This window comes from Bolinopsis microptera, chromosome 2 (genome assembly GCF_026151205.1).
Source record: "Bolinopsis microptera isolate Bmic1 chromosome 2, MBARI_Bmic_1.0, whole genome shotgun sequence".
NCBI lineage: Eukaryota > Metazoa > Ctenophora > Tentaculata > Lobata > Bolinopsidae > Bolinopsis > Bolinopsis microptera.
The window spans coordinates 21,367,410-21,395,408 of record NC_087073.1 but is presented as its reverse complement, the minus strand read 5'-3'; the positions used below and the strand labels follow the sequence as shown (position 1 = coordinate 21,395,408).

The 27,999-nt window shown below is 39.1% G+C and overlaps 5 protein-coding genes across 6 annotated transcripts in view; 2 read left to right on the top strand and 3 right to left on the bottom strand.

Annotated features, from left to right (window-relative positions):
- Positions 1-17,655, bottom strand: part of LOC134811777 (proline-rich protein HaeIII subfamily 1-like) — an 80,093-nt gene extending 62,438 nt beyond the window's left edge. The window contains exon 1 of the mRNA XM_063818837.1: positions 17,645-17,655. The gene's annotated coding sequence lies outside the window, so the exon portion shown is untranslated. The remainder of the gene's footprint in view (positions 1-17,644) is intronic.
- Positions 202-4,297, top strand: LOC134811768 (uncharacterized). The gene is made up of 7 exons (XM_063818823.1): positions 202-371; positions 501-696; positions 1,376-2,806; positions 2,940-3,129; positions 3,236-3,343; positions 3,473-3,676; positions 3,825-4,297. Exons 3-7 carry the CDS (start codon positions 1,383-1,385, stop codon positions 4,140-4,142), a joined length of 2,244 nt encoding a protein of 747 aa, XP_063674893.1. The 5' UTR covers positions 202-371; positions 501-696; positions 1,376-1,382; the 3' UTR covers positions 4,143-4,297.
- LOC134811770 (TRAF3-interacting protein 1-like) lies at positions 4,250-27,794 on the bottom strand. Of its 2 annotated transcripts, none has more exons than XM_063818826.1 (15): positions 27,785-27,794; positions 20,531-20,708; positions 20,291-20,359; positions 20,120-20,168; positions 19,242-19,354; positions 19,027-19,085; positions 16,934-17,387; positions 16,644-16,776; positions 8,440-8,518; positions 7,758-7,847; positions 6,726-6,945; positions 6,494-6,559; positions 5,087-5,250; positions 4,899-4,968; positions 4,250-4,784 (listed from the first exon to the last, which is right to left on the bottom strand). In XM_063818826.1, exons 2-15 carry the CDS (start codon positions 20,654-20,656, stop codon positions 4,692-4,694), a joined length of 1,785 nt encoding a protein of 594 aa, XP_063674896.1. In that variant the 5' UTR covers positions 20,657-20,708; positions 27,785-27,794; the 3' UTR covers positions 4,250-4,691. The 2 variants fall into 2 exon arrangements, with proteins under 2 accessions (XP_063674896.1, XP_063674897.1); XM_063818827.1 differs by having other exon boundaries at positions 4,596-4,784; positions 6,494-6,555; positions 6,722-6,945.
- LOC134811780 (uncharacterized) lies at positions 24,003-27,947 on the bottom strand. The gene is made up of 5 exons (XM_063818845.1): positions 27,863-27,947; positions 27,591-27,642; positions 25,157-25,266; positions 24,437-24,576; positions 24,003-24,303 (listed from the first exon to the last, which is right to left on the bottom strand). Exons 1-5 carry the CDS (start codon positions 27,944-27,946, stop codon positions 24,087-24,089), a joined length of 603 nt encoding a protein of 200 aa, XP_063674915.1. The 5' UTR covers position 27,947; the 3' UTR covers positions 24,003-24,086.
- Positions 25,919-27,999, top strand: part of LOC134811773 (V-type proton ATPase subunit H-like) — a 103,528-nt gene continuing 101,447 nt past the window's right edge. The window contains exon 1 of the mRNA XM_063818830.1: positions 25,919-25,943. The gene's annotated coding sequence lies outside the window, so the exon portion shown is untranslated. The remainder of the gene's footprint in view (positions 25,944-27,999) is intronic.

Here is a 27,999-nt window from a genome sequence, read left to right as displayed (position 1 = left end):
AATCAATCAAATTTAATCATATAGATTAATGTTACATTTGAGTATTAACTTGGTTGTTTCTTATGAGTTGGTTATATGCGTGGTTTACATTATTTCTTGACAAATTTCAGACTAAAACTTGAGTTAAATCACGCCCCTTAAATGTTTGCCATTCATCTTTAATACTCGTTTGATAAATCACATGTAAACTAACTATCTCAAAGTGCAGCAGTATGGTGTTTCAAGAATTCTACGAATTGAAGTACAGGACAGTGGACACTTCCTACGACAGAGCTAAGAGTTGAGGGATTGTTGAACCAACACCATCCACTCAAAACATACACCCTCAAATTCCGGAAATGCTACCTCAACTGAACGTTTTTTTCCCACAGGTACTGCATTAAATGACAAATTTGTTTCTGATCCAGATTTCTCAATCCGTAAACTAAGCCTTGAAAGTTCATTGCGATGTTTCAGCAAGCTCATCACATAAACACATGTGACTAATACAATGATTTCAGGCTGCAGCTAACACAGCGTTCTAAAAACAGAGCATGTATTGTAACATACACTCGAAGGGTGGTTTCCTCCTCCAGCACCTGTCCCTGGTCTGAATCTGACATCACGTGACCTAGCTGAGTGACCACGTGACCCGGTCTGTTGAGATCTCACTTCCTTCTCCTGAACAGAGAGGGGCCTGCTAACACAAATCAATCGGTTTGTTAAATTCTTCGTTCTGTTTGAGAGACTTTCAACTTGTGAAGGCTGAACTGGGTGTCTCCAATTAATTATTGCCGTAGTCTCTAATAGGATCGGGAGACTCCTACCTTGGATTGGAGACTCCTTACTATGAGAGTCATTTTATGGAAAGTCTTCTGGTTACCAGTCATGACATGGCATATTATTATAATGCAACTATTATACTCTGAATTGTTGGGCACAAAAATATAAGTGAGTCTGAGTCAGTTTTGGGTGATCTGAGATCTATAGCATTGCATCGGGCGTTTATTTTGATAGAAGCACAAATACACTTTAAGCCTTGGACATGAGAAACCTCAGGAGTATTGAGCAAATGTTGAGTGATGAGATTAATATTATGTGATTTGGACCCCAAGTTTCACATTCAGAGATTGATTTTGTAATTATTAGGTTTACAACATCCAAATTGGCTTGGCCGATTAGGAGCAGGAAAGTTCGGTCATGAAAAATGAGTTCAATAGTTCTGAAGAAAAAACTGCAATAAAATTGGAGAAAACCAGTTCAGTCTTTTTTAGTTTAACCTTTTTCTTTCTTTTACGATCTGGAAAGTACAAAGTTACTGATAGATCGATAATTTGGTCAGCTGTTACAAATGTAGTGTTTGTTAAATCTTGTATTCTGACAACAGCTCCAACAGGTTGAACATGCCACAGCAAGATCCAAACCTCCTTGTTCAACAACCAGAGCCATTTCTAGCCAGCTTATATGACGACGGAACTGCCCAATCATTTATGAAACCTCGTCAAACCATGACAGTGCCAGGTCAGGTGAAGACCAATTACATGGCAGGCCCAGTTTATCAAAATATGCCACTCTACATCCCTCCCCCAGACTATGGAATACCAGCCCCCGTCTCTCCCACCCCCTCACCCTCCCCCTACAGCGAGCAAGACAACGATCCTCTGAGTGGTCTCAAGAAGTTTCAGGGTCAGGGTTATGTAGATCAGTACGGAATGTACGAACCTAACAAACCCGAGGAGCTTTCCAAGATACTCCAGAAAGACATTGCCTTGAGTCAGGCACTTCAGATGGACGATGGTTTCAATCTAAACATGGCCCAGATTGATGACCAAAACTTGTCGTCACTTGACTACATGACCCCGACTACAGACACCGCCCCGGGATTGTACCGCTCTCCAAGTGACTATTATACCCTCAATGATGTGGCTAACTTGTGCGGGATCCCTTCCGATAACTCAGCAATGTACCAGCAACAGCTCAATAACAACATGTATCAGAATTACGACGGATACTCTATGCAGTACCCCACAACCAACATGATGGATATGTCCAGCGACAAGAAACTATCTCCCATCGAGCAAGCTTATCAAGCTAGCTGGGGCCAAACTGTTGATCCTAGCCTATTTGATAAAATCAGTCCGTACAGTCTTGCTGGTAAAGAAGATTACAACTTAACTGGATTTTCGTTGGCAGATCAGCAGATGTTACAAGATACCCAGAATGCTCAACAGCTTCAGATGAGAGGGGGGTTCCCTGCAATGGACATTCAGCCTGAAACTACCATCCCAAACCTGCGGGGACGCCAAAATAGCAGTTTCAGAGAGTGGAAGCCGAGCAACAAAGATACTGGACTCCCTGCAGCCATGGCAGCTCAGATAGAAGGACAGTTCAGTGATCCTAACATGACAACACAGATAGAGCTGCTTAACGAAGGACAGATAGTCCCGCCCCCAGGTTGTATAATGCCTTCAGATCAGATGGTTCCTGAGTACCACAATCTAACTCCCCTCACTGCAGGACCAGGCCTGACTCCCACACTCCACCAACCCGGCCCTCCCGACCCCGGGGCTCTGGATAAAGTCAGGACAGTCTTCATGTCCTTTGTAGATCAGTCTGATGAGAATATAAACAACATGGACGATGCGACCAAACACCAGATGTTTGTGGACGTTTGTAACATGTACAAGTCACTCAGTGTGATCAACATAGCAGAGAACTTGTACCAGGGGAAGAAGGATGAGGAGGAACAGTGTGCGGGGGAAGCGGGTCCAGTTGAAGAGACCCCGCAAGAGGAAACTAGATCAGTCAACAAACGATACAAATTCAGGTTAGTTAAAAAACAAGAACTCTATCCTTTTGCCTTTGTTTATTTAAGTTGAACGAGGTACATTTTGGATTAATCCGAGATAATTTCCTACTATTGCATTGATTGTTTGACCAATCCATTTACATATTCTCAGGAGACCGAGAAACGAAAACAAGCCAGACAACCAGAAGATCTCTCCAACAAGTGATCCAATAGCTAGGATCAACAGAAGAAGCTGCACTCGTACTGAGGCAGTCCCAGAGGACTTAGACGACTCGAATGGAAAAGGGAACAATATCTGCAACTTTTGCGGGAAAACTTTTCCCAGTAACAGTTCACTAAAGGTGAGACTCGTAGGGCTTCTTTTGAATAACTGATCATTACTCCATGATTCAAGGTTATAGTTACCCTGTTATTGGCTTGACATAATAGAGTAACTAAATTTGTCAGGTACATATGAATCTGCACACTGGAGAGAAGCCACACATCTGCCAATACTGTAGCAGAGGGTTTGGAGACCCCTCTAATTTGAAGAGACATCTCCGGATACACACCAGAGTAAGTACCTGAGTAATCAATACCACCAGCATACTAAAGTCGTTCAGGAAAATTGATTGCCTCTCGTGAATAATATTAGAAATATTAGAATTACAGATTCTGTAACCTAATTCTAAATGTTCGTTACAGAGTCGCCCCTATACGTGTCACATGTGTCCTACATCTTTCAACCAGTCGTCCCACCTGGTCCGGCACATCAGGTCCCATTCTCAGCGGGGCTGCCAGAAAAGCTGCCGGTTCTGCCTGGCCACCTTCCCACATTACTCCAACTTGAGGAGACACACTGAAAAGTGTCCGGAGAGAAAGAAACGTGGAGATGTACCACTTTTACCGGTAAGTAAGGCTCAGTTTAGTACTTAGAACATAATCGGAATTCGCCTGTTATTAATACCATCATCCGGTGAGCTCAAGGATCAAGTGCTTGATTTTATAAGCCACAATTCAACCCCTTATCTTTGATAATACTGTGCTTTCTCTGTAGGAGGACGAGGATGATCTAAAAGATGACCAGTTCTACGAGGATCAGATGGAAGAGCAAAACTACATTCAGAACACATCGCAAGGGAACCAGGGGATCAACCCAAGTCATAATATCACCAGCAAACACGACATGAACTTTGTTTTGGGCGGCCAAATTGAGGGAGAACCTTTCATTGACCTTTCTCCACTTGATGTAACGGGACAGTGCGATGAAACTTATATGAGATTAACTTCTATGAAGCAGGAGAGAAGTAAAGTTTTGTCCGGACAACATTCAGTGGTATTTGGAATGGGAGATGGTTCTGATATTTCTGTGTGAATTGTGGAAACTTTGAAAATGAGCTTGTACTTCGTTTTTATTCAGATGTAGTTTTTTAGTGATTTACGCGTTAAAGTTAGTCGCCCTGGGTTTTATGTGAGATAAACTTTGTATGAAATTTTATCTATTTTAAGGAATGTAAAATTTGTACAATTTATTACCCTCTTTTATATAAATCACAAAAAAGTACATTCCAAAGGGACATGTTTAAAACAATACCAAACAATCTAAACTGGTTGCAGCTTGGTGTTCTCCAGTCAGTCGAGCAAAAGTTTTCTCAAAACCATAATAGTAAGGGAAATTAACTCTGAAGTATTTAGTTATCAGATTCTGGCCGACATAAAAGCAACAAAACAACAAATCTGCTAAATCTTAGGGTAGCTCGGTCCAATTTGATATAAACAATGACACAAATACACGAGTAAACTGCTGTCTGTACTGCCGGCAGTACAATTACACTGACCCCGGACTTAGACCCGGGTAGTTGCAATCTGGTTCATCTGACTGAGCTAGAAGCAAGACAATCTTACTGTTGAAGGTTAGATAGTATCATGAAGCACTGAAGCTCATCGTCGATAACATCTGGCCTATCTTTTGGTCGTTGTTGTGAATGTTGCACTTCATCGTGTTGATCTTGTTGATCTGAAATGTGGTAATAGCGGTCAGCATATAAAATACACATAAAATTTCAAACACGCAAATAATTCTGACACCCTGCTGTACCATTCCAAAATCAGAAAACTGACAAACTCTCACCATGTCGATTATCTGCTGTTCAGTATCCTCTAGCTGATCTTTGAGAGGCTCCAACGTTTTCTCCATGTGACTGAAATAAATAACTTGAATTTGTTGAAAAATGTCAAAATTGGACTGATTGGCGTTGCAGCAATTGATGAATGTAGAATTACGAAATTTCAAAATTTGGATGGCAATGGTTTCATTACCTCTCTTCAGCTTTGATAGCCGTTTCATGGTACTTGTTCTCAGACCGCCAATTTTCGAGTTCTTTCTGCATACTGTCCAGATCTTCTTGCAGATAATCCAGTACTTTACCGAGGGGAGCTGCGCTACTGGCTAGAGTCTGGATTCCAATTCTCAGCTGATCAATCTGAAATTAGAATTCATAAGTTGGTATGTTTTAGAGGCTGCACGACAAAGGGGGGCCCCCGATTATTAGGGGTCAGATCGTATGACGTATAATTAGTGATGTGACGTATAATTAGTGATTTGATCCACCAGCTATGATTTACAGAACATGTGAACTCTACCCTATATCTAGCCCAGTTTAACTCCGTACTTTTGATTTAAATTAACAAGTCAATAGACAATACATATTTTGTTTACAGTCGCCTTGGTCAGGTCACTCTGCACTCATTGTTGCGCGAAAAGAAACAGCGCTGGTACAATGATGTTTAATGTTCATGTACTGGCCAGAGAGTTCTTGAAGGCAGACAAAAGGAAACTTGTCAAAGACGGCACAAAATTGAGGGTCATCAAACTTAGAGCCAAAAGTTGTATTCGTTGATTGGATGTTCCAGCTTATAATTTTAGATTGTAAATTCATAGTTTTTTCAAGAGGTTGGGTTGGTGGTTTGAAGACTAAAATTTAGACAGGAAGCTCAAACTCTCTGAAGATCTTGTCGAGGGTGTCTCTCATGGTGTTGGTGATTAAATTCAACTGATGGATCATATCACTAATTATACGTCACATCACTAATTATACGTCATATGATCTGACCCCTAATAATCGGGGGCCCCCCTTTGTCGGCCTCCCGTTTTAGAAAAGAGTTTGAATCTACTATACTGCAAATGGCACGATTCAATGTCATAACTTGTAGATAGTGAGTACCGTTAAATTTGGAAAGCGCTCGAAATGAGGTAAAGTTAATTCATTACTGCGCGCGCAATACTTCTTAACACACTGACCGCTGACAAAATGTTCTTTTCATAACAAAAAGCGCAAAATTTCGAAGCGTTGCTTAGCGATAAAGCATTGCCATTATTAGTCTATCAGGTGTCAGTTGCTATGGGTCACAAAATTAAGGGGCATAAGTTTGGGAAAGTGTATAATTGATCCAACTGTATGTGGTTTTAAGGAAATATTATCATATTAATCCACTAATTGTTAAGGCACACTTGGGCTGCAAAACCTCAAGATGAAAGTTTCGCTTTCCCTTTATATAAAGTTTATATTTTCTAACGATCATAGAATAAGTAGGGAAAAAACGAATTAATTCTAATCTGTGAAGTTCGGCCATTAAAACATACGGTTCAGATGGATTAGGCAATATTTAAAAATTGATCACGAACATTCAAATGTGAGTAGGACATTAAAATTAAAATTTAGTTACCTCTTTCTTTGTCATAGCCCGCTCTTTTTGCCTGGCAGCTTGATTCATAATGGGCGCTTTCTCTTCCTGAAGGAGTACATGCATTAGGATTTAGGCTGAAACGAAACCAAGGAACTGTGGCACTGACATAGAAACCTGATAGATTTAACTAGGGAAACCTTAGGTACCTGAATTACACTCATTAATTACACAACAATTTTCCTATTCACAAATACGGTACACAAAAACTTGCCTGTTTGTCAGTTGCAGAATACTGTTTCTGAGAGTCTATAATCTTCTGAACAAGACCGCCGTGTTGACCTCCAGAACCACCACTACCCCCCATGATGATGGGTTGTTTGATGGCGGCCGTCTCCTCGGGCTCCTCGTTAACGAACATCTCGTCATCGTCTTCTTCGTTGCTTGCTTTGGTGTCCACTATAATTCCAGCTGGGGGCCTCCCTGATCCCTCCCTGAAAATTTCACGTATTTTAGAGACGACTCAGAGAGTAAATATAACATAATGTACTGATATTGATATGAAGGTACGGAACCTAATTACTTATTACGTAATACTTCCATTATGTGGGTCAACATTTTATATACTATTTAGATTTAATGTATCACGTACATGATCACTTATCTATTGTCTGACCCAGGGCTGGGGGAGGGGTGGGGGCCGGGGGGCAAGGAGGGGCTCCCCCTTAAACATGTTTAAAGGATTTTAGCAATTAGTTTAAGAACGATTCTCTGGAATTGGAATATCGCAACATCTTTTACTAAAGCATCATCAAATACTGAAGATATTAGATCACGTGACAACGTCACAAGAGTAAATGTTAAGTCTTTATCTTATTTAATGTAAAGGAGTGAGCAGAGTATCAGGGACAAATCAGTTTAACTCCAGACAAATTAAACCTGATTCAAGAGCAAGAATATTATAGGAATCGACACACCTATTATATTTATGTCTCATACCGTAAATGATTTAATATTAGTTTTAAAAATCATAAGTTATCTCAAATGCCAATAATTTAGCCATAACGCAATAATAATAGGCTCTGACGACAAAATTGTTACGCATGATCTTTAATGCCAACCAAATGTCTACATAATGCAAATTGTCTCTTAAACTGTTTTTTTTTTCGAATACCAGAGACGTTAGAGATTCCTAACTTTGAGTTAAATAAGTAAATTTACCGTAAAGGTGAATGAGCGGTTGTATTTGCATTTCGCTCCAACATAACGATTAATGAGGGTGATAGTTTGAATATTTTGTACGAACCTGACAGCTATGTCCTCAGTCGAGTCATCGTCTCGTTTCTTGATCCTGGGTGGGGCTGGGCGGGCACTGGTGGGCCTTTCTCTCCGCTTACTGAAGAATTAAAGATATTTGTAACTTTACATATTCCATTAGTGAATTTATTTACGGGTATTAAATTGGACATTTAAAGTTATTATTAGAAGTAAGTGCTATATACAGAAACAACAATTTTCGAGCGGATTTTAAAATTGTTTCTGGAAATCATCCTGTTATACGATTTGGATATTTCACGCTCACAATAGTTTAGGTTTCAGTTTTGGGACCTAAATTAAATTGCACAATATGTTGTTAATCTGTCCTCGATCACTAGCAGAAGTCAGTTTTATCGATCTTATCAAGCGTTCATATTATCCCTATTTACTTTTGTTTGTTTTGATAAATCACGACTTATTTAAGGGATTAATCAGTGGGTTAGATACATAATATAGTCCTAATCAAGTTTAGAAGTTACGATAGGAGAAAGGTATGCTAAAAATTTATTCTTACTTTTGTTTAGACGGAATATAATAGTGATATATACACCAATATTGGTCCACAAATACCGTGTTTCAAGACCATTCGAATTGTGAAAATAATCTTTTAACACGTATTTTATACTTTGCTAGGACTTGTAAACTAAATTTGTCAACAGAAAGTGTCATACCCTGCCACGATTGGAATAGCGGGCTCCCCTGTAGTTGCACCTGTCACTGCCTCAGCGTACGACCGCTTCACATCTCCCCCTGAAATATTCATACTTTATAACTTGTTTGTTGCTTTTACATTTTCATATTCATTCTAACACACGGTTTTAGCAGGACCACTTGATGGATGATGGTTTTTATCTTAATTGTAGTGACAGAAATCAGAAATAGTTGTATGTTAGTATGGGGGGGGGGGGGGGGGTGGGGCCAATGGCATAAATGGAGAAAATGGAGAATTACTCATAGGTTTTTCCATTTTCTCCATAGAAATAGTCTCCATTTTATGCCATTTTATGCCATTTTATGCCATTGAAAACCTGAAAAATTTAGAATTTCGAGAAAAATTATTTAAAAAAAAGATATTTTCGGCCAATAATGAACAGAGTATCATGAAACATGGAGAAAAGTGGTTTTCAGAAAAAACTTAGAAAAATGTTGACTTAGAAAATGTTCGGTCCGAGTCATTTTCGATAAGTACCTCCCGTATCGAGAGCTCCCGATTCCGAGCTCGTGTTGCAAAGGGGCTAAGGGGAGGCCTGCCTTCCGAGATCGCATTACTTCGAGTCCAAAATTGTGTATCGAGGGGAAGGTGTGGAAAAACCGAAAAAATATTTTCGGCCAATAATGAACAGAGTATCATGAAACATGGAGAAAAGTGGTTTTCAGAAAAAACTTTGAAAAATGTTGACTTAGAAAATGTTCGTTCCGAGTCATTTTCGATAAGTACCTCCCGTATCGAGAGCTCCCGATTCCGAGCTCGTGTTGCAAAGGGGAGGCCTGCCTTCCGAGATTGCATTACCTCGAGTCCAAAATTGTGTATCGAGGGGAAGGTGTGGACTTCGAAAAACCGAAAAAATATTTTCGGCCAATAATGAACAGAGTATCATGAAACATGGAGAAAAGTGGTTTTCAGAAAAAAACTTTGAAAAATGTTGACTTAGAAAATGTTCGGTCCGAGTCATTTTTGATAAGTACCTCCCGTATCGAGAGCTACCGATTCCGAGCTCGTGTTGCAAAGGGGAGGCCTGCCTTCCGAGATCGCATTACTTCGAGTCCAAAATTGTGTATCGAGGGGAAGGTGTGGACTTCGAAAAACCGAAAAAATATTTTCGGCAAATAATGAACAGAGTAGCATGAAACGTGGAGAAAAGCGGTTTTCAGAAAAAATTTGAAAAATTACCCCTCGGTACACAATGTTTGACTCGAGGCTTCCCCCTGGTAATGCGATCTCGGAAGGCAGGCCTCCCCTTTGCAACACGAGCTCGGAATCAGGAGCTCTCGATACGAGAGGTACGTATCGAGAATGACTCGGGCCGAAAATTTTTTAAGTCAAAATTTTTCAAAGTTTTTCTAAAAACCACTTTTCTCTACGTTTCATGCTACCCTCTTCATTATAAGCCGAAAATATTTTTTTGGTTTTTCGGTTTATCGAAGTCTGCACCTACCCCTCGATACACAAATTTGGACTCGAGGCTTCCCCCTGGTAATGCGATCTCGGAAGGCAGGCCTCCCCTTTGCAGTGCGAGCTTGTTTCGACTGTCGAGGATGTAGGTCTCACTTCTCAGTGCCTATTACTCTCCCCTATTACTCACTCCTGCTGTAGCCTGTAGAAATAACTTTACACTAGGCTTGAGTAATTATGAGTTTGCCTGAAGTGTGCCTCTACTAACCTAGTATAAGCATCTAGTAGCCTACTATGAGCTTTCATAAGCTTGTTACGCCCCTAGTAAGCGTAAATAAACATGTTAGGATGTCCAATTTAGGTGTTAAATGATGTTAAAGATGAAATTTCGAAGACAAAATTCATGGCATAAAATGGAGAAAATGGAGAATTACTCATGGGTTTTTCCATTTTCTCCATAGAAAAAGTCTCCATTTTATGCCATTTTATGCCATTTTATGCCATTGGCCCCCCCCCCCCCCCCCCCCCCCCCCCCGTTAGTATTCGTAGCGTTTTTACAAACAATATAGATTATCTGACATTTCATTTAGACGACAACACACGATAGAAAAATTCAAACATAAATATCCTTTCGGTGGTTTAACTTTTTTAAATTGTTCAATAAAAAAAATACGAGATCTTTATAGTCACAGTATAACTATTTAAAAATTGGTAAGCATTAAATTCATCAACGGTCTGTACTCTTTTTATAGAGAGGATTGTCTTAGACCCACTTGAGGAACATGGTTAGGAACATGGGGATGGCGTCCTGCCCCCTAATACTGAAAAACGAATAGTTCGACTATCTGGGCTGTCTAACGTGGGCAACACCAACAATAACAGCAGCTAAAATAAAAAACGGAGCCCCAATTGCAAAAACTTCACTAAAACCAAACCAGGTCAACAGATTGCCAGCAATAATTGGACCGACAAACGCCCCGAGATTATATGCGACATTGACGGCGTTCAAAGAGACTGACATTGCCGTCTGACTATCCAGTATTTTAGTGAGCGCAGCAGCTGATACGGTTAGGGAGTTGAGTTGAATAGCACAGCTGCAAACTCCCAGTAGATTGAAAGTAGCGACTGAGAGGTAGAGTTTAAACTGTCCTGGAGGAGAGACCATTGGTCCGATAAAAGGAAGGACAACTCCACATCCAAACAAACCCAACACCAGACCTATAATCGTCAAACTTGCCCATCTCTCCCGTAGCAACCCTATTACAGTGGCAGATATACAATACACGATACCGCTTACACCTATCAGAACACCGCCAAACTGCAAGGATTTTAGAAACTCTTTTAAGTAAAACTCAGTGATGATTCCTTCAACGTACACCATACAACCTCCAATGCAGACCATTGGGCACCAGCAGTATATCAGCATATCACGAGATACGTAGAGACGGTAGGTATCTCGAGTTGAAGTGTCGGTACTCTCGTCAACTCTACCATAGTCACGGGGATAGAAGCAAGATAATATCACCACGGTGACCAGTATCGTTCCCCCAGACACAGCCATAGAGAGAGGGAACCCGATCTTACTGTCCAGTACGGATCCAAGGTAAGCTCCGCAGGCCTGACCTGCTGAGTTGAATACCTCCCAAAGAGTAGAGGACTTGCTGACATTTCCACGAAGATGTTCTGTTATTCCTACAGCTGTTTTGTTGTTGATGAGGAAGAGAGTAGTACCGCAGGTGAACCGCGCCAGAACCGCCAGATAGAGGTAATACTGGGGTACAGTAACAGAGTAGTAGAACGAACAAAACCCAGCAGAGTTGATCAGAGCCGTGAGAATGAGGTAGAGAGGGGTTTTGAGACGGTTCATGAGGGGCTGAATGAGGAGGACTAGAAGGGAGGAGGCAGGCCATGCTGCTAAGATAAGGGAGGCTTGAGCTGTGGAGAGTCCCAGGTTTAGAGACTCAGGTATCAGGATAGCTAGGGGGATGGTCTGTACGAGTCCCAGAGTCAGAGATATCACACAGAGGAGGGCTGTTTTGAAGTGGTTAGGAGGGTTCTTGTCAGGACCGCCCCTTTGGATGAGAGGGGCGGTAACTGGTTTGTCACTTCGAGAACTTGTCATCACGTGATCTTGTTATAAGACAAAGCTGTTATTAACTTGATAATGAATAAACAATCTTATCTGAAATTAAGAATAAGCAAACATAGCAGAACAACAAGCTACAGACAGGGTTCACTGGAGAGGTCTAATACACCGGAGAAAGGAGTTACTATGTGGTGCAGGCCACTCCAACGGCTAGGAGGAGACCTTTTCAAGTACAAGTACAAACATAGCAAAAAATAATGGTACATTTAAACACAAGCATCCAGGGAACGCATAACGCAGGGTTTTACAACAATACTAGCAACCAAGCAACCAAGTGTGATCTTGCAATATCAAATTTAGTGTGACAGAGCATGCCAGATAAGTAGGAATACAATACCAAGTAACCCTGGTCCCTGAGTATTTTATACTAAGTAACCCGGAGTATTTCATACCAAGTATTTCATGAACATACATACCATACTTGGTGCAGTTTCAAGTATATATGGTTAGGGTCAAACATTTGACATGAGGTAAAATTAGAAACATTGGAAAGTAGAATTACTTTTTAAAATCAGGAAAAACATAATATTGTGTCTAGAATGATTTTTCTTCCCTAAAAATATTCTCAGAAAATTTTTAATCATTATTATCAGAAGGCAAGTTGATAATGCATTGACTTTTAAAACTATCGATATCTGATCAAACAAAACAAAAGAGGGTGATTCTTAGCAAACGAATAACTTGTCAAGCTGGATCACAATAGCACAATCTCTGATCAGTTTGAAACCGAGTCACTTTAGTCGCGTTAGTCGTCTTTACACATATGTTGGAAATCTTGTTGTAAAGTTACAAAGTTATCATATTGAATATACACTTGTTTATACATCCTGAATTGTCAGCAAAATCAACGTAAGATACATTGTAAATTAATTGTCGTATTAAACACAATAATCTACTTAAAGGCTGCAAATTTGGCGAATTATTCAGACTACTAATGCGGCGTTTTTGTCTCCAAATTCGCTGCACATGAAAAAGTTGGGAAAAGTTGTTAATTGTGTTTCCTCCTATTATATCGTCTAGTCAGCACATTTTCCTTTTAGCGATTACAGTGATCCAGTTACAATTTCATCGGCTGCTGTAATTACCCTCAGTCTCAGGTCTCATCCTACCCCAACATATTATGTTGTTTCCATTTCTTAGCTTCTAACACGCCACCACCTCCCCACTGTTACGCCATATTGCTTTCCATTAGGCTAGTTTAACACTGCAACTTATTTAGGAATTAGGATAATCTCCAATGATTAATAAATAAATCTAGACCGCTTACACAATCAGCTTATGACACTCACAAATACCCACATCCAGAAAGTTAAAAATTTCCTCGCAGATACAAATTTTCTGCTTTTTGTGGCTCGCTCGCTTCGCTCGCGAATTTTCCACTTTCGCAATGTCGGCGAGTGAAGCAGGACAGTTCTTAAGCATTTGGAGCTAGGCCCCAGAAAATGTTTAATGGGCACATTAAAACCTTCAAAATAGTATGTTACAAAATGGCTTTCTCCTACAACCCAGTTACAAAATGACCCACAAGTAAAACATGGCCAGCTTGCACCATCTGTCTTAGTTATCACAAATTATTATATGTGCCTTGCAGAGTAGAGGCAACCATATCCTGAGAAATGTAGAGCGCATACAACTTAAACTTTCGCACAGAAAGGAATGGAAGATATGTTTGCGGTTTTCCGCAGCCAAAAATTCTTGATGATTTTCCCACACAGAAGGTCTAAAAGCAATTTGGCAATAGATATCATTTTCAAAGACAGTTTCAAAAACGATTAACTAAATCATGTATCTAAAAGAGAATGATGTAGAGGGGGATGATTAGTATCGATGTAGCAGAAAAAAGCAAACCCTAGCAAAGAGTGCAAGTGTTTTTATAACCAACTTCAGACAATTGTCTCGCCCATCGCCTGACATTTTAGGGTTTTTAACCCCTATCACCCATGAACCGGGTGCTTCCGGATTTATACCGAAACCCATATTGGAAGAAAACACCCGATCTACAACATCAAAGCACATTTTAATAACTTGAGCACAAAACTGGTTTATAAAAAAAACCAAAGTTGTTGCCCAATTTGGTATTTTTCCTCACGCGTGTAGTCAAAATGACCGATTTTTGTCAATATCTTAACAAATAAGCATTAAAGGGCTTATATTGCTCTATAAGTTGTATATAAATGTGATGTTTGCGCTCATTTTAAGCTAAAATTCAAGTCTCTACGATCTTCCTAGTTCAAGTTACCAAAATTCAGTCCCATTTTTGGTTCGCTGAGCCAAAAAACAGTTTTTTGTCAATATCTATAAAACAAAGCACTGGAGACCTTATTATGTTGCTTCATAAGTTGTATATAAATATGGCTATTGCGGTAATTTTAAGCTAAAATTGAAGTCTCTATGACCTTCAGGAGCCGAAATACGAAAATCTCGTATACGCGACTGAGGGTAATTTAGAAAATTTGCCCTGTAGGGTTGTCTCTAGCGAAACAAATTGTGCACCCACACGATTTTGGTTAAGAATGACCTAACAAACAACCCTGTGTTGTCAGAAATAGTACACATCCAAGTGCACACTCAACTATTCCCTGCTACTAGAGTAAAGAGCATGTTTCTAAAATACCAATATGACATGAGGGCACTGATTATCAAATCTGAAATAACATGCTCAGAAAGAAGAAACTTCAAACGGTTCCCAATGGTAATGTGGAGAATAGTGTAAATCTTAAAAGCTTCCGTTATATAGCAATGTTTGAAATCTAATATCAAAATAGTGTTGAATAAATTATATTCACGTTACATGAATAATAAATGTAAGTTAAACCTAGAGGTAATAAGGCACTCGTCCCTGGCATTCATGAGGGGATTGATCTATGGAAGACAGTATGTGTATCAGTGCAATGTTAGTATTGGTATGCAATTGTTAAATACGGTGCACAGACTAGAGTATTGCAATTGTAGTTCTGTAGTTTTTCAAACAAAACATCTAGTAATGTTTAATGTTTCAGGTAAAATGAATAATATAAATAATTAACGCTAGAGGAAGGCGTCTCACAAAGGGAAATATCAAGATTCAAGTTAAGGCGGCAAGGTCTACATATCTACCAGAACTCAGAAGAGCTTTTACACGAACATAACTTAATTATCGAACTTAATTACTTAATTACTGTCACTGCGGAGGGGGGGGGGGGGGGGGGTGTCGACTGTCGAGTACTGTACGTGACGGGCCCGGCAAAGAGGCCCGCCAAAAGAGCTGCTATAGATGTGGAAAAGTTCGTACAACTAAAGAGTAGACTGGAGTAGACAGAAGATGATTGTACATCGTATAATCTGTTTTTAATTAAGCATAGATATCTCAACTGTTAGTTTTATTGTTTACATTCAATATCGGATCCTTTTAAAACTAAAAAGTCATGTTTAATGAGCTGTTTAATGCAATTTCTGGGTGGGTATCTTATTTTATATACCAAGACACACTTAGTACCGTGATTTCTCAACAGTTAGTACCGCAAAAGCCGGCAAAAGGGGGTGGGTGTCTTAATTATTATCCGAAAGTACCGCGAAGGAGGTGGGTTAGGCTGTACCAAAATACTATAAAAGTTAATCCAAAATCAAAGAACGATTCCAGATAGTTGTATTGGGTGACCAAGAGTGGGTGGTCTTTTGAAAAATTCCAAAATTACACTTTAAAGTCGACATTACGTACAGAACTTAGTACCCGAACCCCCTCCAGCTCCCCCGGTTACTGCATTATTATATTATTGGTATTATTAGACATTTTATCCAGAGATGCTATATATCGACATACTCATAACTATGATTAGGATCGAACATTTTTCATAACCTAACATCAAAAACATCAGAAAGAAAGTATAACTTTTAAAAATCAGGAAAAACACATTTAAAACAAATTATTTTGAAATTTTAAAAACAAATTATTTGCTGAAGTATCGTTCTTGTGGGCTGAGGCTCAAGTTTTAAACAAAAGTGTTAAAGTAAAAGAGGGATGTTGAGACGTGTCAGTTCTCGTGTCTCAACATTCCCAATTGATTACTTTGTACGTATATATATATACAGTGTATCAAGTCTGTTGAGACTTTCATCAGTGCTGCCAGGCTACGTTGGACCCCTCAGTATATAACAGCTCACTAGACGATGTTTACAATTTATTATTAGATTATACAGAAAAGTAGCGTAATGCATTATACGCTTTTAGTGTTTGGTAGCTGGTGCAGTGTGCACGACAAAGATTCTGCAAAAGTAATCCATCAAAAACATATCATCGTGCCATGCTCCCTAAAAGTAAAAGAACGACAAGCCACAAACCAACCCAAAGATAATTGAGACCTAGTATTATATAGGTTACTAATCATCATATACTGTACGACAAGAATACAGGTGATCAGTGCAAAACTAGTACAACGTGCAGATTATGACCTGAGGAGCGACATTTGCCGTTACGAGGTCGTCCTGCAGAAGGAGCACGCCGGTGCCGACCTGACTTAGCCCGGACCAGATCCTCCTGCCCTGGGTTACAGTGGTTTACTATCTTCTGAAAACAGGGTTAGAGTAGGTAAAGCAGCTACTACAACATTCTATATTCTAATTTAGAAGCTGGATTATACCTGGGTCTGCGGAGGGTGGTTCAGGTCGTCTGCGAGCACCTTTTGCAGAAGAGGGTCGTGGAATGCGTACAGGAGCATCGTCTTCGTGGAAACCATTTGTAAGCGGCGCCTCTTCGTCTCCTTCAGGAGCTTCCTGAAAACATGGAGATATTGTCATATATCGTAATTTATTCCTGAAGTCGATAAGTCTTCTTAAGAACGATAAGTTAAACTCATAACCATAATATAAGTTCGTATCATTTTTATAAACTAACATTAACACCAGCATTGTAGAATCACAATTTGTTTACCTGGTGTTGTGGCGCTGCAGTAGATGGTTCTTCTCCATCAGGTTCAGCTTGTGAAGCTGCAGCAGCTGCAGCAGCTTCTTGCTGCCGTCTCTTCTCCTCCTCCTCAGCTTCCTTTCTCCGTCTCCTTTCTTCTTTTTCTTTAGCGCGCTCTTCTTCTCGCCGTCCTTTTTCTTTTCTTCTCTCCTCTGAGGAATCCTTTTTCTCTGCCACCTGTTCAGAAGATTTAGCTTTCCCCTTTTTATCATCTTTCGATCGTTCTCTTCTTCCTCTCTCTGGACGTTCTTTGGAACCACGTTCTTTTGAAGATCCACTCACACGTTCCTTCGATCTCTCTTTAGAACCAACACGCTCTTTCGATTTTGAGGTATCACGTTCTTTACCCGCTTTGGACTTTCTTTCACCTCCTTCTTTAGAAGACCTCCTTTCCTTGCTCCTATTGCCGTCTTCTCCTGATCTGAGGAGGGACTAATGTCACAATCTGATACTGCAGAGGCCATTAATAACATGTTCTTATACAAAGCCTTACAATACTCGATTCACATACTCTAGTTCGACAACTTAAGGGGGCAGGGGGGGGGGGTCTTTATGAAATATTCTCGAAATTGATTTTGGTAACACGACATCTGTCCGACAGCGACATCTGTCCGACAACACTATTTTCTTGTGTTTGAAGTGATATCTCAAATTTGGCACATAGAAATTCACCCAAACTTGCACAAATTATTTGTCTTAAAGCTATCTTACTATCTAGAAAGTTTCAGGAAAATCATATCGTTGGATCTCCAGATTGATTTTATAGTTGTTTCTGATAGAGGGGAGTGATATCTACCAGATGTTTTTGGTCCCATGGAAAAATTTTTTTCCTAGATATGTTCTAAGAACCATTTAGAAACTTCTGGTCTATCAGAATTTTAAAATAGGCCTTAGAAAAGTTTTTATTCGATTTTGAAAATCTTGGACCTCGTTTTTTGACCAGAAGTTTCTAAATGGTTCTTAGAACATATCCTGAAAGTTTCAAGGTGATTGCTCAAAAAATGTAGGAGAAGATAGATTTTTAGACTCGATTTTCAGGGCGCGCGATTGAAAATCGCTCGCGCATTACAATTACACATGATCGCTGACCTTTGACCGGCAATAATTTCGGCTAGGAACAAACATTTTCCATGGGACCAAAAACATCTGGTAGATATCACTCCCCTCTATCAGAAACAACTATAAAATCAATTTCGAGAGAAATTTCATAAAGACCCCCTGCCCCCTTAAGAAATCAGCCCTGTCGAACTTCGGTACGTGTCGAACTAGAGTCCAGGTAGCGTACTCTAGTTCGACAAATAGTTTCTGCTTGTGATCCAACGGCTATTTACTGGTGCTACTTATATAACTGTTTAAATACTTATATACGACTTATATAATACTGTATAATACGACTTATATATACTGTTGCTGCACGCTATCGGATCACAAGCTCGCATGAAGGTATTATAGTAGTCGTATCGAACATCATCCTCTACTATTACTATTTACTATTACCTTTACTTCTGGCTCACGGAATGTTATCAAATTTTATATGTGACTCAAAATTGTTCGATAAAAAACTAAATTGGAAGATAATCTGAATTAAAAAATATTTTTTTGAATAAATCTGAATCTTTATGAATATCTTTTTCATCCCTGAGTCGAAGTTCTTTTGTCGAACTTAAGTACGTGTCGAACTAAAGTCCAGGTAGCGCACTTTAGTTCGACAAAGTTGAACTTTAGGGTTTGTCGAACTACAGTACGTGTCGATCTAGAGTGCGTGTCGAACTTGAGTGTGTGTACCACAATACTCGAGGCTTTATTATTAGGTCCAGCTTGGATTGAGCACGTTTCTGAGCACTTGGCTAAAGTGCTAAAGGTGCTAAAATCCCAGAGTGGGTGCTGCACTGCAAATAGATTTGAAACAGCAATACTGTTAATTTGCTATTTGCTAATTATGAAGAAATGGAACCTTACAATTTTATGGAAGCACGATGGTTAGCACGTGAAACTTAATTTATACCCACAGCTCATGCCACCATTCACTTTAACTGCTATTTGCCCAACTTGAAACTCACTTTGATTTCTTCCCCGGTTTTTCTCCTTTTTTCACGCGTTTCACAACCTCGTTATCAGCCTGAAGGTTCCAAATTTATGCTTCTTTAAATGAATCAAAATAAGTGGTAGCAGCGTTACTCGTTTCACCTAAGCCGGGTGTACAATACAAGGTGCAAGTAAATTCACCACTCTTGTTTTTAAATTGAATCCACAACGAAATTTCAAGAATACGTACCCCTTTAGCTGCACATCTGCCCAAGTATTGCAGAAATTCGTTGGTTTTCTCCGGTTCTTGTCCAGCAATTATTTTAGACGGACGAACTCCGAGTTGAGATCCTAACACCAAACCTAAAAGTATTAATATTTAATTTGTATGTTGTAAATATGTAGTTTGCGTTTAATTCAGTTTAATGCAGATTACCATGTTGACAAATTTAGTGTAAGTAAGTGATTTATTTTTCATATTGACGACGTGGCTAATATTATGGAGGTAGCGCAAGTCTACTTTGAAATTTAACAGCGATTAATTAATTAATCTATTAGTTAGGATTATCATAACTTGAGTCACTCCCCTAGCCTATCATTATCAGTATATTATTATTATGTAGGTAGGTTATTTTGTTACACCCTATTACAAACGATTGCTTAGTTGTTTGATCTTTGTTTGAATTTGTTTCAATAATCAATATATAATTATATAATATATATATATTCTATTAATAGAATATATAATAGAACGTCTGATCTGGTAAAACTTAGATTTAACGAGTATTTTATGGTATCAAATTATAAATAGAGGTAGGGAAGTAAAACGATACTTAAATCAGAAATATATTGGCTTAAATGAAATGATGTCATCGATGAATAATGAAGATGTATCATGAATCATGATAAGTCTGAGCTCATTAAAACACGATGCTGCAGCTTTTAATCTTTTAGCAGACAATGAACGAACATCAAATGACAGATGTTCGCTAATATTTTGTCATGTGGACATGTATGCATGTAACACAGGTGTCCTCGTGACATGTCATGCATGATGGTTACACGCTGTGTGACGCTGTAGATGAGCTGATAAGTGATAATGCGTGTTTTAGAGCGAGAGAGACTCACCTACGGCATCTATTGCTTTTTGTAAGTACTGTATCTTGGACTCTTTATCCTGTGGAAAAATTATTTGGTAAAGAAAATTAAATTAAATACCAGACTGGGCACGGTAGTATTGATCAAAGAGGGAAATGGAAACATTTTCAAACAGGGATCTACAAAACGCTTCAAACTTACTTTGACATTGGCGGCAACTTTTTCATTGTCCTCAAATAGTCCTTCAAGAAAACCGGTACTTTTCGTTACCTGGAGATAGAGAATTGTTTATAAAGTTGTGTGCTCTACAATGGAAGTGAAGGTATGATCATACAAATAGGGAATGAGGAGATTTCAAAAATGGATATTATTGCTAGAATTCCTAGGCTGCCCGGTTTTATGAACGGGAAATGAACAAATGAACGGGAAATGAACACAAACCTCTGAAATAATATCATGAAGGTATCTGAAGGGGGGTTTTGATAATAACTTTTCTGTAAGAGGGGGCTTTTTAATAACTTTTCCAAGCGAGTCTTGTGTCTTTTTTATGACAGCTGCGTCCACCATTACATTACATAAATCTTTACTTTATCAGATCACTACATAACTCATGGCTGCTGGAATCATATTATTTAAAAAGTGTTGAGGATCGAGTGAAAACGTTTAATATAAAAAAAGTGATGACAGATGAAGTCACTAATGCTGTCCGCAAAATAGCACTCTAATATGAACAAAAGACGGTTAGCGAAAGCAATATTAGCAACTTATTTTCACTGACAATTGTGGCACAAAGCTGTATCCTATGATAAAGGCATACAAATCGACACAAGACACCGGTTTCTTTAAGTAACCTATGTCGATTTGCCTTTACTTAGTAATACTTACTTGCTGCACATAATACAGTAGAGAATACAAGTTTACAGTTTTAATATTACTGGTTCCACGAGGGTAAAAGCATGTATCAATTGGTGATAATATTATGACAACTCAAAAGAAAGTAGGAAAGCAAAAAACAAAACAGTATCGTTCTGTAGAATGGTGATTGCTTCTTGAGTTTTAATGTATCCTGTGTATCGCTTTGAGTATACACAGTGAAAATACTTGCCGCATCAGTTCTGTATCATTAACCGTTTAGTATAATGATCATTAGATTTGTTATTTGACTTTACTTAAACGATAGCACTGTGGTTTAAGGGCATCATATTTTCAAATGAGCAAAATAGTTGTTGAATTTCAATTGTAAGTTGAAACAAGATATAAACGAACTAATTTGATCAAAAGATATGCAGTGCAGGTAATGAAACAACCGTTACAGGCCACGACAGTGGCGGCACAGGCCGTATGTTCATTTCAAAGTTGAAGCACATGAAGCCTCGGTCTTTCAAGGTTGCGTGCGGAGGAACTCACACAGGATCACTCTGAATTGATTTGCGGCGCGCAAACTTAAACTACCTCTGCACTCTCAATTGCAAATTGTATGGCTTCACGTTGCACCCCAACCCTCTCCACCAGCCCGGCTACAATAAAATTAACGGGTGATACTCGTAAAATATCTGTTTGGCCGTCGACGAGTCCAACTCGGCGCGCGTCCTGGTAGGTTGTAAACCTACAACGATAAAACAGTGGGTCAGGCAGCGTCTTACAACCACTTACACCCAACAGTGAACAGTCAACCGCGACCGGCATTTTCAGTGGTTCAAACATTCTATTTGACTAGCATTTTTGCTTCGCATCGTCGATCTTTGCTTTGCTTCGCAGAGCAACGATCGAAATGGATTGACATCGTCAATCAACTATATTCAATAAAATATTAAAGTGTTTAAAAATCTTTAACAGCCACACTGCACAATTACTTATTAACACTCAACGAACTTAAACATGTTTTAGGTAATACTTATATACTTTAAAAAATAGAGTACAATGTACTAATGTTACTAGTCTGAGGCAATTCTGAATTCACAGCATGAATACAATTAAATAAATTGCTAAATAAAAATAAACCCAGTGCGCGCGCTGCGCGCGTTCAAAAAAATCTATGAGTGATAAATTTGATCTAACACTAACAGTTAGCGAAATGAGCGGTAACACAAAATCAACATATAACATTCACATAGCCATGTGCCTACGCGTACTGCGTGACGCGCTTGTTTCACAACGGTCGCGCGCTACTGCAAGCGAGAGGGCTCTGGTTAGAGCGACATGACATATAACACGTAACTCATAACATGTAACAGATCTGTGCGCTGTCAAATCTTCCACGGAGCCCGCGCTAAGCTGCCTATATAGTACAGTATATGGTATAGTAACTTTGCCTCACGTTGTATATAGGTCCGCCGCGCAAGAGTGACAACATGGACGAGTGCGCAGCTGTATCGTGGTTGACGGATGTCACTCGTCTAAATTTCTTCGAAGTATAAGCGCGCGCCGCTTTCTTCTCGACGGCAAGTGCTACGAAGTAGCGCGCGCCGGGCCAGACCATTAACAATGGCTTCCACCCCGATACAGTTCATCAAGTTACATGACAATGGGGGTCACGACGTGATATAATTGACAATACCAAATACAGTATGGTATACTCCTTTAACAATTAATTACTTTGTTTTTGCTCTATCTCGTTTGCATTTCTTCATTCTTATTTATTTGTGGAACAAGCGCGCCCGCAAGCACATGGGTAGGTGAAACTTTGCTTTAATCTCTGTGTTCATCTAAAGGACGTGTTTAATGTTTGAGCTTGACAAATGATATGATTAACAATGCCAATTTGTTCCACTTCCAGGTCGTAGCTCCGCTACAACTTAGAACAAATGTAGAATAGCGAAGCGCGCAAGTATAATAAATAATAATGTGCTGCGGAGACAATTACAAATTAAACAATGAAAAGTTTGTATCACGTGGTGACCCCCACGGTCGCTTCACTATAGCATATAGTGCGCTTCACTATAGTGCGTACTGTAGCGTCTTCGACGCTACAGGGGGAGCCGCGCACTTCGTGCGCAGCGGGTCATACAACGTATGACAATGAAAAGTTAAGTACTGAATTACTGAATTACATATTACTATTAGTATTAGTCACGCGACGAAATTGGAAATAGTTATAGTCTTACTGGGCCGCGTTCAGCCTGTCATTCCGCCGAATCTCTATTACATATTATGTTTATGTACATAATAGCCTGAGGTCCCCAGGTAATTAGTCGAGTGTAGTGTGATTTAAAGATTAATCATCATCCGAAATAAAATGACCTATGATTATTGATTATGCTTTATTATTATGGTTATTTGAACCCGTCGTCTTTACTACTTCTAGCACAATCAAATCACACACGATCGACGGGATCAAGTCTAATAAGAGGATTACCTGGGGAGTGGGGACCTCAGGCTTTTTCTGAAGATGCGGCTGAGTGACACTGACAGTGACAGGCTGGACGCCACCCAGTAAAACCAAAATGTAAAAGGAGGACTAGGATGGCACGTGGAACACTAAAAGGTCCAGGGCTGATGATGCAAAACCCCACTCTACTCCAACAACCGTGCCTTGAATGTTGGTCTAAAATTTGACTTCTTAAAGAATTTTAAGTACTAAAGTAAATTCACATTTTCTTTGTGAAACGTTGCTTCAAGTTGTAGGCCCGCCGAGCACGAGTGCGTGCTGTATCGTGGCTGTTGCCCCGATACACCACTAGGTGAAATGACAATGCTCAATGGGTGTCACGACGTGATACAAGTGAAACGCATATCTATGACATTGAATATTTAATAGGAATAAATATACACGACTGTGTCTATAAAATACGAGTTTCATAGGTATAGATATTCTATTATCGGTATTCATAATGGTATTAAGCCATGAAAGTAAAAAACCTTTGTTAGCGCAAAGCACATTACTTACTGATTACAAGATGTTTACAGTCAGATTTTGGGCCAGAGATGTAAAAATTTTCAAGTTACATCGGGTTGCTTTCTCAAGTCGGCGACGAAATTCAAAATTCAAACTCCATATTTAAGCTCCAGCGTTTCGATTATAGTTGTACATACAAAACACAGGTTGTTCAAATTGATAGTATTCAGATAGATGGTATTGGTATTGCTGATAATACATCGGGTTCAAGTAGTGAGGTACTGGTTGGAGAGTGGGCGGAGTCTGCGGTGGTTTCTTTTGAATCCCTACACTAGGGACGTTCTGGTGTAGTTCATCCTTTGCTTCATCGGTCTGGTAACTGAAATTGAATAGTTTTTGTTAAGCTTCCACTTCTATCTGTGTTAAGGACCAAATGCAAAATGACACTCGACTGTCGATAAGGAGATTCAGAAATGAGAAAGACGTAATGAATGAAACTGAAATTTACAAACATGGTAAAAGACTCTTGAAAAATCTCGTTGGTGGAGATCTCCTTCACAACTTGTACCGGATGGGCTTTGGTTTTCCGGTAGGCTGACTTGAATACAACAAAGAACCCTTCTTTAATGTTTATATCATACCACATTCTGTACTGAAATAGAACAAGATGTTTATTATTAACACTCAAAATTTCATTAGTGCCTGCACACCATAATATTAATTCCAGGCTCCAGCCCAAAGACGATCAAGTTCAACATTTTATTAAGATATGTTACTGTTGAAGAAGGTGTTACTTTTTTGGATATCTTATATCCAAGGAAATATGTAATATTAAGGGACAGTGAAGTCGAAGAGAGCAGAGTTCAACTTCCGGCCTTCCTGAGTTAAAATATGACACTGACGTCTTGATAATTTAGCACGACACGGTTGCCAGTACTAAGCACTGCTGACAGCTAAACAGATTCTCTTTATTGGTTAATTTGAGTATTGTTTTGTTCTAATTGACAGACTTGGGTCAGCAAAGTCTTACTAGATATATTATAGTCTCAGCTTTATACATAGTAAGATAAGACATTGTACTTTAATAGTCTTTCTGTTTCTTAATTCAGCAACATAATCGGGAAAACTGGAGTGTTTAACCTGATTATGTTTAGCTTGAAGCTCCCCTCGTGTAATGTTTTACCTGATTAAGAAGATGTTTAGCTTGAAGCTCCCCTCGTGTAATGTTTTACCTGATTAAGAAGATGATTAGCTTGAAGCTCCCCTCGTGCACTTCTATCCAGATCCACAAACCCGTATCCTTTACTCTGTCCGTTCACATCTCGTATAATCTTCACATCCTCTGAGGACAGGTTAAGATTATAAAATGAACTGAACGTAATTCTGAATTGGAACTTTGTTGTTTAGACTTATAGTAAGATTTCTGGGTTTATCTGTTTAGACTTATTTAAGACGGTTGAGTAGTTCTTATGAGGGTTATGAACTTTGTCCTTTCTAAGATTAAACGGGAATGAAACAGGCATTTAAATATATGTTCCGCTTTTATATAATGTTCCGCTCATATCAAAAGTGGATATAAAAACTTTTAACTTGGAGCAGGGGACCAACTGTTCACGTGACAGGGGTGCTCCCCCACAGATCAAGTAAAACGTCAGCTGTTGCACGTGATTACTTGCACGTAATTACTTGCGACCGGCTGATCAAATCTCTGCAGTTAAAGTGCTTTTTAACAGCTGATTCTTGTGGTGTATGGTGGCTCAGACCCGCCATCGTTTTGGTGCTTTTGCAATAAATATTAGTGTTCGACTCCATAGAATTATTTGTCCGATTTGATATTTGTTGAAAAACAAATCTTGTCTGAATATAATTGACCGAAAAATGTGACTGATACGGAAAGCTGACCGTAGACAATTCTTGTCCGAACCCGTAAGTTTGTGAAATATATACGTACTCCGAATATGGACAAACTGTTTGTTTTAAACTAATTACAACACTACAAATCTATTACATTTATTGAGCTACCTATGTTAGTTATCAATACGTCCTGTCTATGACAAAGGCATGTAGCCGAAACGTCGACAAAGCATTATGTTTTAACACACTGAGTGAAGACTCTCACTTCGTGATGGTACTTTTAATCGATTTTCCGTGCAATTTTAGTCCGGACTACCTCAAAGTTTATGTTATCTGATGTGACACGGATCTGTGCAAAGTAGTAATACTAACTCGAAATAATATGCTATCAATTGCAATTAGTGCCTAGTGGGATACGACACATGGTGAAATTAACGATTTAATTGATCGGTTCAGCGCCGCGCGCCAATAATAATTTAATTCAGAATATCTTGAAAAATAACTTTGCGCAGGCTAGTTAGGAATGTGGGCGACATTGCTAGGTAACCTATTGATCCCCTACTAATCCCCTGTAATAGGACACATCGCACGTGCTAATTATCAATTTTGATATTTCCACATTCATACGCTTGAAAAGACAACTCCTACAACTATTTTAAATCATTTAAAATGGTTTTCTCTACACTCTCCAACAAAAGATCTAGTTACGAGATCACAGAGGTTGAATGCATCAACATCGAACCCGATTTCTCGGTTCCCGCCCTATCTCCCGGATCAAACTCTCGCGAGGAAAGATATGGCGCCTTCGCTCTTCCAGGATTTATTGGAGAAGATACAGAAGAGGTTCTTGGATATGCTGGTTGCAATTGGACCGAATCCTTCACAAGTTGTGAAGAGACTAAAGACATGCCTTCCTTTAATTTGCTCCCCAATCGAAGAAGGAAGAAGAGTTTCCGAACGAAGATTAGGAACTCTTTCAATAGAAAATTGAATTTCCGAAGAGCTGCGTACGCAGTCGATAGTCGGACTACCTCGTTGGGAGACAGTCTTACTGCATCATCAAAGATGTTAAAGACTTTTGTCCGTGATACCATAGAACGGCTGAGGCCAACTGAGGCTTCCTGGGCAGATTTCGACGATCTGTTCAGTGGAACCAACCCACAGTTCATTCCATTCATGAACATGAACCCCATGACCAGGACATGAAGAGGTCTTTAGAGAATAAAAAAGGAAACTTAAAGTCCAAGGACGCTACGGAAACTGATATAAGCTGCTTATGCAAACATCACAAAGAGAAATGACTGAAGTTTCCTCCGAAGATCGAGGCAAAACTGACGACGAAAAAACAAAATTGCATTTCACATTATTTATTACTTTTTATTGTTGTTATTACAAAAGGTGAAAAAAACTGAAAAAAACCCAAAAAGTACAAAAAACTACATATTCCATTTATATTTTTTTTGTGTTTATAAACACAAAAAAAATATTTTCTATTTATTCTTACCACTTTCCGAGACCCGGATCCCGGACCAGAATTTATAGTTTTACTTGTTCTCAAAACTAATTATAAGCGAACAAATCGAGGACAATCAAACTCATAACTGGAAAAACTGTATCTTCTGGTGTGATGAATTCAATCAGAGATTAGGTCCGTGATCACTGATCATGTTCAAATAATCAGCGTTGCTGTGTAGCAAAACGGGCGGAAAATTACAAACAATATACACTGTAAGTAAACAGTGACAATATAAATCATCCGGTCGGAAACACACAGCAATTAGAAAAACGACTAATCTAAACAAATAAACATACCGACGTTGTAGCCTTTACTCTTGAGGAACCCCCTGACATGTTCCTCCATTATCTGAGGAATGTACAAATATCTGAGGAATTTATAATTTGCGCCAGAGCGAAAAAAATTCAACTTGTAATAAGTATCTTCAGGTATTTAAATATTCTGATTAAACCTGCTATTTTTAGTAACATATTTCTTAATACATAATATTCAAATTATTTAAAAAATAACAAAACTACTTTCATGACAACGTTTGGGGGGGGGGGGGGGGGCCCGTTTGGTTTCTTACCGATTTTCGTAAGCTACCTATGAACACACGGTTCATATATCCATTATCTTCATTAGAAGTAGAATCTGCAGCCGTCTCCATCATTACAGCTAAGAGAAATAACAATTGAGCATGATGAGCACATATTAGCTAAATTT